This window comes from Impatiens glandulifera, chromosome 3 (genome assembly GCF_907164915.1).
Source record: "Impatiens glandulifera chromosome 3, dImpGla2.1, whole genome shotgun sequence".
Lineage (NCBI taxonomy): Eukaryota > Viridiplantae > Streptophyta > Magnoliopsida > Ericales > Balsaminaceae > Impatiens > Impatiens glandulifera.
This window is the reverse complement of record NC_061864.1, coordinates 15101630-15114798: the sequence shown is the minus strand read 5'-3', so window position 1 is coordinate 15114798 and position 13169 is coordinate 15101630. Positions and strand designations below refer to the sequence as shown.

Here is a 13169-nt window from a genome sequence, read left to right as displayed (position 1 = left end):
AGTTATTATTTTAACGAATATTATTTTAAACAGTTTAAATATATATATATATATATATATATATATATATATATAAATAAAGGATTGGTCCAAATTCTAAGAAAAATGATTACTTACTAAACATTTATATCGATAAATCTTATAAATTTATAATAATATTTTTTTTAAAGATAAACAGTGTAAATTATTATTTGGGCACCTAAATATTTTCACTGTATCATTCTCTACTTTTATAACTGAGATTGAAAAAAATAATAATTGTAGTGATTATTTATTTATTTATTTATTTATTTTTGATAAAAAGACTTAAAAAATATTTTTATATATATATATATAAATAAATAAAAAATAATAATTTAAAATAAAAATATTTTAATATTTTTTAAAGAATTGAGTGATTAATAAATCTGAGTAAAATAAAGTTTAATTTTATTTAAATTATTAAAATAATTCAAAATGAACTAGGCCTAGACAACAATATCATAGAATGAATTAAGCCACGTATATTATTGAACAGATAAAGTCTAATTTACATATCTGCATGCCTTCATATAGCATAATTAGAAAATTAGCTCATAATATTTTTTTCACTCTTTTCTAATTAAACAATAAATTGCTGCTAAAATCTGAGTATATACTCTCTTCAATTAATGGCTTCTCCCAGTCAATGAGAATTAATTTTTATAATATTTGTAACCGGATTTTATTTTTCGAGGATTTGGAAATGCATGTTTATTGCATTACTATTGATTCATACAATATTATTGTGTTCTCTTATTTTGCTTAAATATTTGGTATTTGAATATGGAGGATTCAAAGCAATATAAGTGGCATAGGTCTAGGTAGAACAGGTTGGCAGTAGATTTATTAAAATATAATGTGCTTTTTAAAATATAATATAGATTATTATCATGTTGTTATGCCTTAATTATACTACAACCCTAGCTAGCTAGCTAGGGCTAATAATAATAAAGTGATCAGAAAAGGCAATAATATAGTCCTCCCTCCCTCAGTGCCCTTAATCATGATTAGCAGTGGTAATGATGATAAGTGTTAATAATATTGAGACAAATGGCAACTTAATTTTAAAAGAATGGCATGCCATGCATCATTCATTGAGTGTACACAACAAATCCTGACCACCCCCTTGTTCATTTCACATTTGTTTGTCTTCTATACATACAATAATAATAGTAATAACAATCATACAAACAGGCTCCCTTCCTTCTACTGTTTGTTTTCTATTCCCAGTTATTCATCCAGAGAGAGTTCAAAGAAAGTTCAAACTACCCACCAAATCCCAAGAACAAACAAAGAGACCCATTTTGATAAACATAAACAACACAAACAAACATACTAATGACCCGACCAAACTGACCTCTATCTAAGTCCAGGAAGGATCATGTCAGTCATGGCATAAGAGGAGATAGATAGATAGATGAACTCTTTCCTTTCCTTCTCCCTTTCCCTTCATTGCTCTCAACATATATCCAAGATCCCAAACTCAAAGCCACGACCAACAACAACCAGAAAATACAAAAGTCTACTAAACTACATAGGCCTACTACTACTACTATTACCTGTTGCTGAAACAGGAGCTTGGTGGTGGTGGTGGTGGAGCATTAACGAACTTTCATTCTCTAAGCAGTAATTGTTATTGGTCGGCGAAGAAGAAGAAGAACTCCTCTTTTTGTTCGTCGTTTGCTCCAGAAGATGAACCAACGACAAGAATATCTCCATCCTTGTCACATCCCTATTAGCCTGCAAAAATCACCCCCAAATCACTCAGCCATCTTCTTCTTCCAATCATACTAACTAACTAATAAAAGAGTAAAAAGAATTCAAAAACCTAACCTCAACAGCAAAGCGAGCCCAGATCTTGTCATTCCGAGTTTCCATCACCCCTTTCAAGATTGTTAATCCAAGTCCTCTAATTATATCGGCTATCTCTAAGAACAAACCGCGCTCTTCACAAAGCATCTGCCAAGAGTTTTTATTTTAGTTATACAACATGTATGCAATGTTTTCTTAATCTTTCGTTTGTATGTATGTATATGTATACATACCTCGACAAGCATTTGACGAGGGGCATTCAGATCTTCAACTATGATTGGACACACCATGGATTGTGATCCAACTTCATATGCCCAAGTTCTACCTCCACCAAAGTTGTCTTTCAATAGTAACTCTCCATCCTTGCTTATTATCTGTTGATCGCATATCAAATTATATGCCAAAACTCACAAATACTACTACTATATCTAATTGTTTTCTCAATCAAAACCATACTTTCTAGGTAAATTCACTCGTGAGCAAGCAAATAAAACCATGATAATCAAACAGTTAGATCATGCCTTTTAAAGGTGATGCAGTTTTTATCTATCCAACCAACTACACAATTTATATATATCAAACTTATCTAGATCTGTATCCATAAATTCTAAGACAAAATCCTGGTACCAAACTAAAAACAGAACCAGAAAGATGCAAAGGAAGATTCTAAACCTTGGATTCCCCAGATTGTTTCAACTTGTCTGCATGTTTTGTAACACTTTGCAAGAAAAGCATATGCTTGATCGTGCGTTCCAGAAGTGCATCAATGCTACACTGTTACATTACAAATATTTTCAAAAAAATGATACGAAAACAGCAGCTTCTTAAAGAAGAAAAAAAAACAGCACAGAAAAATATGTTTTGTTCACAACATTGAAAATCTATGGAAAAAGAAGCCAACACCTTTGCTCCATTTGGTACAATGTCTCTCAACTCTTTCATTCGGTCTTGGATCATCTGGCGATCTTTTGGCCTAGGTCTAGGATTCTCTCCAGGCTTAAGTCGCTTCCTGTTAGTTTTACAAGCCTCATCAGGCCTCTTTGAATATCCAGTCGAAGCACTATTGCTGGTCTGCTTAAGACTCTGGCTTTGCCCAATCAGTGAACTGATCTGAGAACCAAACATTGAGCTGGACTGGGAACAATTGCCCACTTCTTCTTTAGTGCATTCAGATTTAAACGAACAAGAACCTACACCCGCCAGCTTCTCCAGAGACTTTGGAAGGCCAAACATTTCTCCTTGCACGTTATCAGAACCAGGAACAGAGGATCCACTTAATTTTGCTAGCGATGATGTCTTGCAGGACAAGCTATCTTCCGATAGTTGCTTGCCCGCTGTCCAAACATTACCCACAACAGCATCCAATAGATTATCAGAACTGTTTATCGAGAAAATACCACTGGCTGAGTTTCCGCCATCAAACGAACAATGAAAATCCTCGTTGGTCGCCCCTATCCCATTGCAAGCACTTCTCTGCTCGTCTTTCAATGTTTTCTTCTTGAAATCCGATACCAAAACTTCAAGTAGACCATCACCTGAAATTTCAAATTTATTTAAGTGTTTGTTTGCAAAATCTTAATTTTAAAGGCATTTTCTTTTCTCAAAAAGAAAAAGATAGAATAGATCATCACCTGAAGATAAAGCGGGAATTTGATTGTTCATACTTGCTTGTCCTTCTTCATAGTGCGCCATATTGAAGTTATGCTCATGAAACAGAAGACTTTCTTCTCTTTCTTTCTCCAGGGCCATCTCATTTGTCTTACCTCGAAAACCTTTAGCAAATTCATGTTTACGAGCATCAGAAACTGCCCGGTTTCCAACAGAGCTCGATCCAACTAGGAGTTGATCATTAATTGTGCTTAAACAACCATATGAATTCCCATAATCATTAGGTAACAATCCAGATGTTGAATTATTCGACCAAATTTCAGGGTTGGAGGGTAAGATGACATCAGCTCTACTACCATGGTTACCTTGTATCTGTCTGGTTAGAGAATCAGAGGAATGATCAAAAGTCCCCCTAACAACAGAAGAGATGCTCCCGCCATCAGCAACATAAGGAATCGAACTTTCTAATTTATGTGTTCCAAAGGAATTATTAATACAATCCCCGATATCATGGAAGAAGCTACTGTCAGATAAGAGATTACTGGAAATGCATCCTAGTTGATGAATTAGACTCTTCACGTCATTAACAAATCCCATATTCTCTGCAATCTGAGCAAAACAAGTTCGGAGTCAATTAAAATAGAAGGAATCAACTGAAGAAAGGGAAATGAGAATATGAACAAGTTAGTTATACATTCAAAGGTGAAGCAAGCTGAACAACTCCATAAGTAGGTATTGGTATAACAGCAACTGTCTGTCATAATCAGAAGAGACAGAAATTTAAGGTGATTTTCACAAACAACTAGATTGATAATCATTTGATTGTGGATAATACAATAGTGGTATCATACCTTTATACCAGCTGCGGATTGTCGGTTGACCTCACTTAGAACCTAATCAAATAAACACAAAAAATTCCAATTAAGCGAAAGCATATGAACAATTTATGAACCCTATGAACCATAAACATCTTCTAAGCTAACCTCAGGAGGTGGATAGGCTTCTTTTGTGAAGTTCTCCAACTGAATCCAGAGATGTTGACCCGTAAACGCAGCCCGCCCAACGAGTCTGAAACAAAGAAAATAAACACCAGTTAAACAAAAATATTGTATTATGGAGATTTGAAGGATATAAGAACATTAATTAATTACCCTTCTCCAACAATTTTAATCTGGTTGTCCATCATCATTTTATTAACCAACAAATGAACCTTATCCTCTGTTTGTACACCAAACATAGGATTATGATTAGATCCAGAAGAATTCCAGCATGCTTCCCATTCTTCCAGAGCTAGCTCTGAGCCATCAATGGCAGAAATTCCAGGAAGTCCAGAAAATTGTATTGGATGATCATAGTAACATTCTTCCCATATTAGAAGCCTGTTTGAATATCCTCAGGTACAGTTAAAAATCACAGATTTGAATACAGCAAAAGAGATGAATAAGGTAAAGACAAAAATATACACTAATCAGAGTAGAAATTTCTCTGTGAGAACAAACAAAATGATCCAAGCATAAAATTCCAAAAACAAGAGAATAAACATCTCAGATTGCTTTGCAGAAGATAAAAGATAAAAAGTAGAGAGAGCAACAATACCCAATAAAGCTAATATAAAAAGCATGTCAAAATCAATGTTTCAGAAATGAATCAATCTTGGATTTGGGAGCTTGTTATTTCTGCTAAAACAAAACAAGCTAAGAAGTATAGAGAGAAATAGAGAGAGAGAAAGAGAGAGAGTATACTTGGGGTTTTGCAAACCGATCTTCCAGAAAATAGCATAAGACCATTGATTAACTCCGCATAATGTTTTCAAAGCTTCCTTCAACAGATACCCCATGTTGTTTCAGACGTGTTAGTAAGTAGAGGAAGAGAAGTGAAAGAACTAGTACAGTTTTAACGAACTTTCTTTTGAATGGATCACAAATAGATAGATTTGTTTAACGGGGGAAGAAAGATAGATGGGTGTGAATAAAAAACAGTAATTTGAATAATGCCGGAGACGGTAGCATTTCCCGGCGAATAGACTTATCCTGTCTAACTTCCGCGACAAGACCCTCGTCCCGCCTGTTTAGTTCTGAGCCCTCCGCTTCTTTTCCTCTGTGGATCCAAGTTTTCAACAATCATGCGGCGGCAATCCATTCTAGAGAGAAAAGATGAAGGGGATGAAAAGCTCTAAATAGAGCGAGAGAGAGAGAGAAAGAAAGAAAGATGGGTCTTGCGGAAAGGCAAGGCGTGGAAGAAGAAGAAGACCCAAAGGGGGGAGAAGCTACACTATTCCGGAATCAATGAGCTCGTGGTGGATAATAATCTTCGCCATTTCTTCAACAAACAGATTGGAAGGAAGAAAGGAAAGAAATTTAAGTAAAATCGAGCTGAATAATAGAAAGGGTAGATTAGTATTGAGAGTTTAAGCGTGGGTTTATGGAAGAATGAAGATGAGATGAGATCTAATAAATGGTCGTCTTGTTCAGTGAGCTGCTATCTTCTTCTTCTTCTTCTGATTGCTGTTTCTTTTCACTTTCTCGTCTGGAATAAGCTCTGTTTCTCTTTCTCTCTCTTTCTGGGTAAAGGAAATGGATGATTAATCAAATGTGAAGAGGGAAGGAGAAGTATAGTACTAATATGCGCCACCATTAATCAACCAGAAGAAGAAGGTCACTCTAACAAACAAACAGGCTTCCCTTCCCGAGTATTTACACTCCTGCCACTCTCATTTTTTTTTTGTCGGCTTCGAGTCCTTTTCATTGGATCATCTCTCTCTCCTAGTGCCGACTTACCAAGAAAAATAATAATATATACAAAATTTACTATATTTAATAATAATAAAAAAAGTATAAAGATAAGTTTGTTTTTCAATTAAAAGGATGAGACTGACTATGAGGGTTGTATGTATCATATAATTTTATAAATCTAATCAATTATATTGGACAAATTTTTAATTAATTTTAATATTAATTAACTAAATTTACTATAAACACGTCAATATAATAATAATTTCAAACAAAAAATTAATATATTTTTAAAATTTATTTATATATTTTAAGTGTATATTATATTGATTTGTTTATTTGAATATATCATTTATTGGTTTAGTATATGAATTTTATCTTACATGTTTTTGGTTAGTGGTCACCCTTAATATTTGGTAATATCTTTTAAAAATTTGATTAAACGCTATTTACATTATTAAAAATAATCATATAAGTTAAAAAAAAAAAAAAAGAGTAAATAAAATAAGCGGTTAAATATTTTTAATAGGAAACAAAGACTATAGTGGAGGTTGTTGTATGGATGACGTCATATATGATTGTTTGTCCTAAGGTGTCTACTTTGAGGGTGAGGGAAGATAATTACGCTACGGATGTATAAATAAATAAATACGTTTGTAGCTACTCAGCAATAAATAAATAAATAAATAAATAATAAACCCTTTAGGTACGTACATTAAAGTGAAAAAAAACCTATTTAGTTAAAACATATTAAATTTAATTGAAAGGAACAACTATGTAAATTGGACTAGCTTTTTTTAAATAAATAAATTCTGATTTGTAAGAAAATTAGATGAGTAACTTGTCTCATGTTGGGTTATTTAATTTTTAAAATAAAAATAATTTTTTTAACTTTTTAAATAGTTAAATTAAAGGTTTAAGCATTTTGGTTTAGTCGGTTTATTAACCGAAATAATAAATACACATCTAAATCGTTGACGTCGGTTTACTAAATTTCAAATCGTTAGTTTAATTGGTTTGATTTGAACGGTTAGAAGAGTGATTTAATCGGTTTTATCCATTTAATTTATTGACTAAATTATTTTTACTAAAAAGCACACTAAAAATAAGTGAATTATGAAATTAAATTTGTCTACTACTAATAATTAATAGTTTTTATAGTCTATTAACAAGTTTTTAACTTTACGATATTTCTTTTTATTATTAGTTTAAATGTGTTGTAAAAACTTAATATTTATTATACATTATTAATAATTGTCAATTTAAGGTTCAATTTTTATACTTATCTTATTTAAATATTAATTTTAAAACATTTGGTGGGTTTGAAAAGTTTGAACGGTTTCAATAGTGTTAAACCTATGGACCGCAACCGTTGTGATCAGTTTAGTAAGTTAGTTCAGTTTGATTGATTCAGTTTGATTTGAACCGTTTAAATTGGGATTGAACGATTTTGTTGGTTTACCTACCCCTTAAGTTTAATAAATAAATTTTTTATTTTTAGATTTTTAAAAATAAAATAATAAATTAAATAATTGAATAGTTAAAAAGACTTTACTAAATAGTTCAAGTGACAATAATAGTTTTTAAGAGATCCATGGTTAGGTTTAATTATAATGTTTTAAATAAAAGTGAAAATTATGACTGTGGTATGTTATGATAATATTAAAAAAAAAAACATAATTGATGAATTTTAGTAAAAACATTATATCAAACAAGCTCTATGAGAGTTGTCATGTTCGCGGATTAGAATCATGACACGTGCGCCTTGATAACTATCACTATGCTAAATCAATGTCAGGATCTAATTATAAATCAATTAGAATTTATGTTTTTTTCGAAGAAAAAAAAGTAGTATATATGCTTCATAATGAATTATTGTAATAACTTTATTTATAATGCGACTAAAAAAATGTTTTTTTAAAACCAAAAAACATATATTATAAAGAAAAGTAATTATAAATATATGAAGCGTGTTAATAGGGAGGTAGGAGACAAAGTAAAGAATCAGCATGGTCGATGATTTAAGATATGCTTACGAATGTCAATTTTATTTAAATAAAATGACATCATATTATTTTTTAAAATAGCTTTAAGATCATTTGAATCAAATTAACAAGATTCTTCTTCTAATTTATTTTTAGAAATCGTGTCAAGATTGAAAAAAAAAAAAAAAAGTTTTTTACTCTCTTTTTTTATTGAGAAAATTGACTTATTAAAAAAAATTGATTTTGTCTTGTATTATTATACCTTCATTTCATTATGTTTTGACAATTGGATATTAATTCTCGACAACTTAGGGTATAGTTAAGGGGCCTAGTTGCGTGACAATGTTTGGTTTAGATAGTTCTTCATTTTATATTATAATTAATTGACATTAGAAAAAAGGAAAAAAAATGTGTCAACGGATATCAACCTATAAATTGTAACATTTAATTAAATAAGTATGATGTAACACCAAATAAATATATAAAGTTTAAGTCAAATGATTTCATGAATCAAACAATATTAATGGTACGTAGTACACAAGGGTTGTTAATCTTTCACATCAATCAAACGTTAATTATGATCATTGTTAATGTTAATAGTGGTTGACTATGTGCATTATGTAGTAATTTCATTTCTTCCTCCTTTTGTTTCTAAAGACTGTATAAATTGATTAATCTCTAATGGTAACCATGTGTTATGTTTAAGCAAATTAATATTCAATTTATTAAAAGTATAGTCATATCATAATTGTGATATCTGACTTTTAAATGTTACTGTGATTTGTTGATGTAAATAGTATCTCTTTAAGATTAATTAAATAAGAAATATAAATGAATCTCGATAAATCCTATTGGGTACGTAGCTTATGTGACAAGATTTGTTGTTTAAGAGATAAAAAAAAGTTATAAATTCAATTTTCATTTAGACACAAGATTGAGGTTAATGATAATTTTCTATGTTAAAAAAAACAATAATAATAAATTAGTACCGACAACTTGATAAATAAGTATATTAAGTATAAGTGAGCGTTGTCACGTATCTTAGTCGTTGGAATATTTAATATAATTAAGGTTGTATATAAATATAAAAAAATGGTGAATTTGGTAGAAGTTTGCTAATCAATAAGGATAAGCAAGCATGCATGCATACGAGTTATTGTAGAAGAGTACAGATGTGTAACAAATGTTAAAAGTTCATTGTCACGTTATTAAGATAATACTAAGTGTGCCAACAAAATTGTTAGCATGTCAATATATTCAATTCATTCTTTATTTAATATTCATTTATAAAATCTAACCAAACTGTAGTTATATCTACCTCTCTATAATATACTAATTGTTATAATTTATTTTTATTTAAAAAGTGAAACCTAGCTATATATGAAACACTTACAGAATGTAGGAAAATCAATCAAGTAAATTGTTACAATAAATAAATGAAAAATAATTAAACAAATCATCAAGAAAACATGTGCATCTAGTTTTCTAAAAAAATTGAGGGCTGCAACTCTCAACTTTTTCGTCGTGTTTTTAGTCGTTTTATTCACCTGTCCTCTCGTGTCGAATTTACTTTCAGAATTTATACATTTTCGATTATATACTATATACTTCAAAGAAGTTTGAAGTGTTTCTATTTATAAAAGTTATAAGATAAATAAAACAATAATTCAATATTTAATTAATTAAGTTGATACATTATTGTTATCAAAGACAACTTATAGTACCATTAGTTCTAGAAGATAATCAAAAACTTTTATGACGTTAAATTATTGAACCAACTCTACATGGCATGTACATATTTAAAACGTCTTAATGAAATTAAGTTGAGAATACTTATCTTGATTGTCTTAAATGAAACTACTAACTAATAAGTTACTCATAAATCATTCTATCTTATTCGCAATTGGTTTATGAACATTAAATAAATACATCGTATTATACTTACTAAAGAGCCTTCAAACAAACTAGGATCGAACTAAACTATTTATAGTTAACCTAACATTAGAATCTCCATTGATTTACCAATTAACTAAGTAAACTAATTGAGAATTTAAAAATGGTTAAATGAGGATATTAGTCATTAAATACTTAAACAACCTTGAGGTGTAATGACGTTAAGATTACCTAAGCATGGAAGCATGGGCATCAGTTCTACCATGACCAACATTATTATTGAGTTTCGAAACTTCTTTTATATAATTAATAAATAAGCATTAAGTATATATGAAAAATAAAATGTTAATATATTATAAGTTGGAAACCCAAAAAAAAAAAGGATTTTATTTTTGTTTTGCATAGTAGTGTTATTGGGAATGGGACACATATTTTTGAGCCCCTAAAAATGTAATCATCTCAAATATATAGTATATACACTCAAGCCCTTTTCTCCTAAATACATTCCAAACAAGGCATATTAATCTAGTTCATTTTCTCCTTCTCCACTTCAATTGTGGTCCAATTCTATCATGAGGCAGACAACCAGTTACCAGTCCGCCATCCTCCATAGCTTTATAGATCTGCCTCCATATTGTTTATTAGGATTCGATACTATGGAAAATTGGGCATTTGAGGAGATCGACTTGTCGTTAGAAGTTGGTAATACATATATATATTGTTTTGTCAATGAATTGATGAAGAAATCGAATAATATGTAACTTAATGTGACGACACTCGAGGTGGGGTCAACGAGATCGAGAAAAGACAAAAATAAATAAATGAAATTAAACGATGATAAAATGATGGAACTCTATGACTAATAAATAGCCTTGACACAAGTTGACAATAATGTCAAAATTTGATTTGAAATGAACCATAATTTTGCCAAGGTTAGAGGTCAATATCATCCAATGTTGCTTTCATGTGTCATTATCTTCTTCATAGTCAAGTTTAGGGACCAAATTCACATTTTTCTTTAGTCTATATGTAAAGTTAAAAATGTTCAATAAAATAAATAAGAAAGTAATAATAGTATACTACTGCTACTAGTGGTCAAAGTAGAAGAATAGAAAACTTAATTAAATTTGGAGATGAAAATAATAATAATAATGTATTGTTCCAATGATATTGTTTCTTAATCATAATACTAATTAAATTCTTTATTGTTTTGTTACTGCTGCTGTTGCCTATATATATATTTAATTAAATTCATTTAAATTAGTGTGTGCAGTGAATGTTGGTTCAGTACTTTTGATTAAATAATTAGTTTATACTTACTTTGTTATCATTAGTTTAATTAATTAATGAAACTTTAATTCTTGAGATGCCAGTCAGACTGAGTGACTGACTAACTAATAATAATAATAATAATTATAAAAAATTAAGACAGTGTGCATATGAAATTAAAACCATGTACTAAGTCACATGGGTGGTGTTAGATTACTATTTATTAGGTCTAATGAGGAGTGTTCATGTGCACATTAGTTAATTAATTAAACCTTGGTTGTCCTTCTAGAGAAGAGCTCGCGCCAACCGTTGGATCGGATCGAGAATCAATGCAGATTGCGACTAGAATCGATCGAGAGAGACGGTTAAACATTTATGTTAACTTATTTAAATAGTAGGATTAACTCGTGACGATGAATTTGGTGATTCGAATTAATAAGGATTCGAATTAATAAGGCGAAATATAAAAAAAAAATATATATATATATGTATGAATATATATAATGGGTTGTTATTAATTTGAAGGAGACAGTGATTTTTGAGTGAAAATGAAGGTAAAGAAATGGCATAAAAAGATGGAGCACTAGTTGGAGACACATGAGAAAGGAATTAAGTGAGTGGTGTGTTTGCTTTATGAAATGGCAATGGCAATTTGGCAATATTGGTGTAATGGTAAAAATTGTGTGTTGTAACTGTTGTTGGTTAGCTTTTTGTTTCAGCTGGCTGAGTGTGGTCTTCATAGTAACTTTTGGGGAAATGGGTAAAAAGATTCCTCCTTCCTTCTATTCAATGTAACTTTGTCCCCTTTTTTTTATCTACTTTGCTTGCATTTCATTTATTACATTTTTACTATAATTAACTTTCATTTTTTACTCTCACTTGTTTGATCTATTTTGTTTTTTAGGTTTATATAAGTTTTGGATAAAAAAAAATTGTTATTATTTTTTTTTAAAAACTACTAATGATAATTTTATCCTTTAAATATATGATATAGAAATATGAGAGAGAATATATTAATAATATTTTGGTATTTGGATAGATAGATAAAAGTAAGAAAAGAATATTGAGTTTTGGGTAAAATTTTAAAAATAACCCAATATGAAACCAGCTCAAGATTTAAACTTATTCCATATTTGATTGTTTGAGAATTTTATCAAAAGAAACTTGTTTAATGAAAAAATAAATTATTATTATTATATTTTTTTGTATTTAAAGTTTATAAAGATTATTATAGATATTTTAATATTTTAGTTGATTAAATGAATGACTTAATAGTTAGAATAATAGTGATTTAATAGAGATAAAATTTATTAAAAAAAAAGGATAAAATCCCAAACACAATCTACAAAAACGTACATGAAACGAGTTATTGGTCTTGGTTTTGATTATGGTTATTGTTGAATCTATTCAATTGTATACTTAATTTATTAGTATAAATATTAAAATATATCATCTGATTAAAAAAAATATTATTTAATAAAAAAATATTCTACCATCTATATATTTTTTTTAAATAATTAAAAAAAATAAGGCTTTTTTTTTTTTTTTAACTGAAGAGGTTAAATATTCTGGAATAATTCAAACCAAAAATAAATTATGTTCGAATTTGTCATGTTCAACTGTTGTTGGATGAAGCTAGTTTGTTAAGATAAAACTTAATTGGAGAATAGTTAACATGTTTTATTGTATTTAAAAATAATAATGAATCAAATAACAGTATTTAAAACTTGTTTTTGTTTACTATGAAATAAATAGATGATTAGAAGGCTTATATTAATTTGAAAGAGCTAAAATACAAAAATGGAGGCCACCCATCTGCATCTAAAGCCCAAATCATATAAACTGAAATTCA

General features: G+C 29.6%; 1 protein-coding gene across 1 annotated transcript; it reads right to left on the bottom strand.

Moving 5' to 3' along the window:
• Positions 1-1122: 1122 nt before the first annotated feature.
• On the bottom strand, positions 1123-6039 carry LOC124929050 (transcription factor LHW-like). The gene is made up of 11 exons (XM_047469314.1): positions 5184-6039; positions 4593-4820; positions 4425-4509; positions 4293-4334; positions 4136-4195; positions 3465-4050; positions 2737-3368; positions 2506-2607; positions 2067-2207; positions 1855-1980; positions 1123-1761 (listed from the first exon to the last, which is right to left on the bottom strand). Exons 1-11 carry the CDS (start codon positions 5276-5278, stop codon positions 1552-1554), a joined length of 2307 nt encoding a protein of 768 aa, XP_047325270.1. The 5' UTR covers positions 5279-6039; the 3' UTR covers positions 1123-1551.
• Between the last annotated feature and the right edge of the window lie 7130 nt (positions 6040-13169).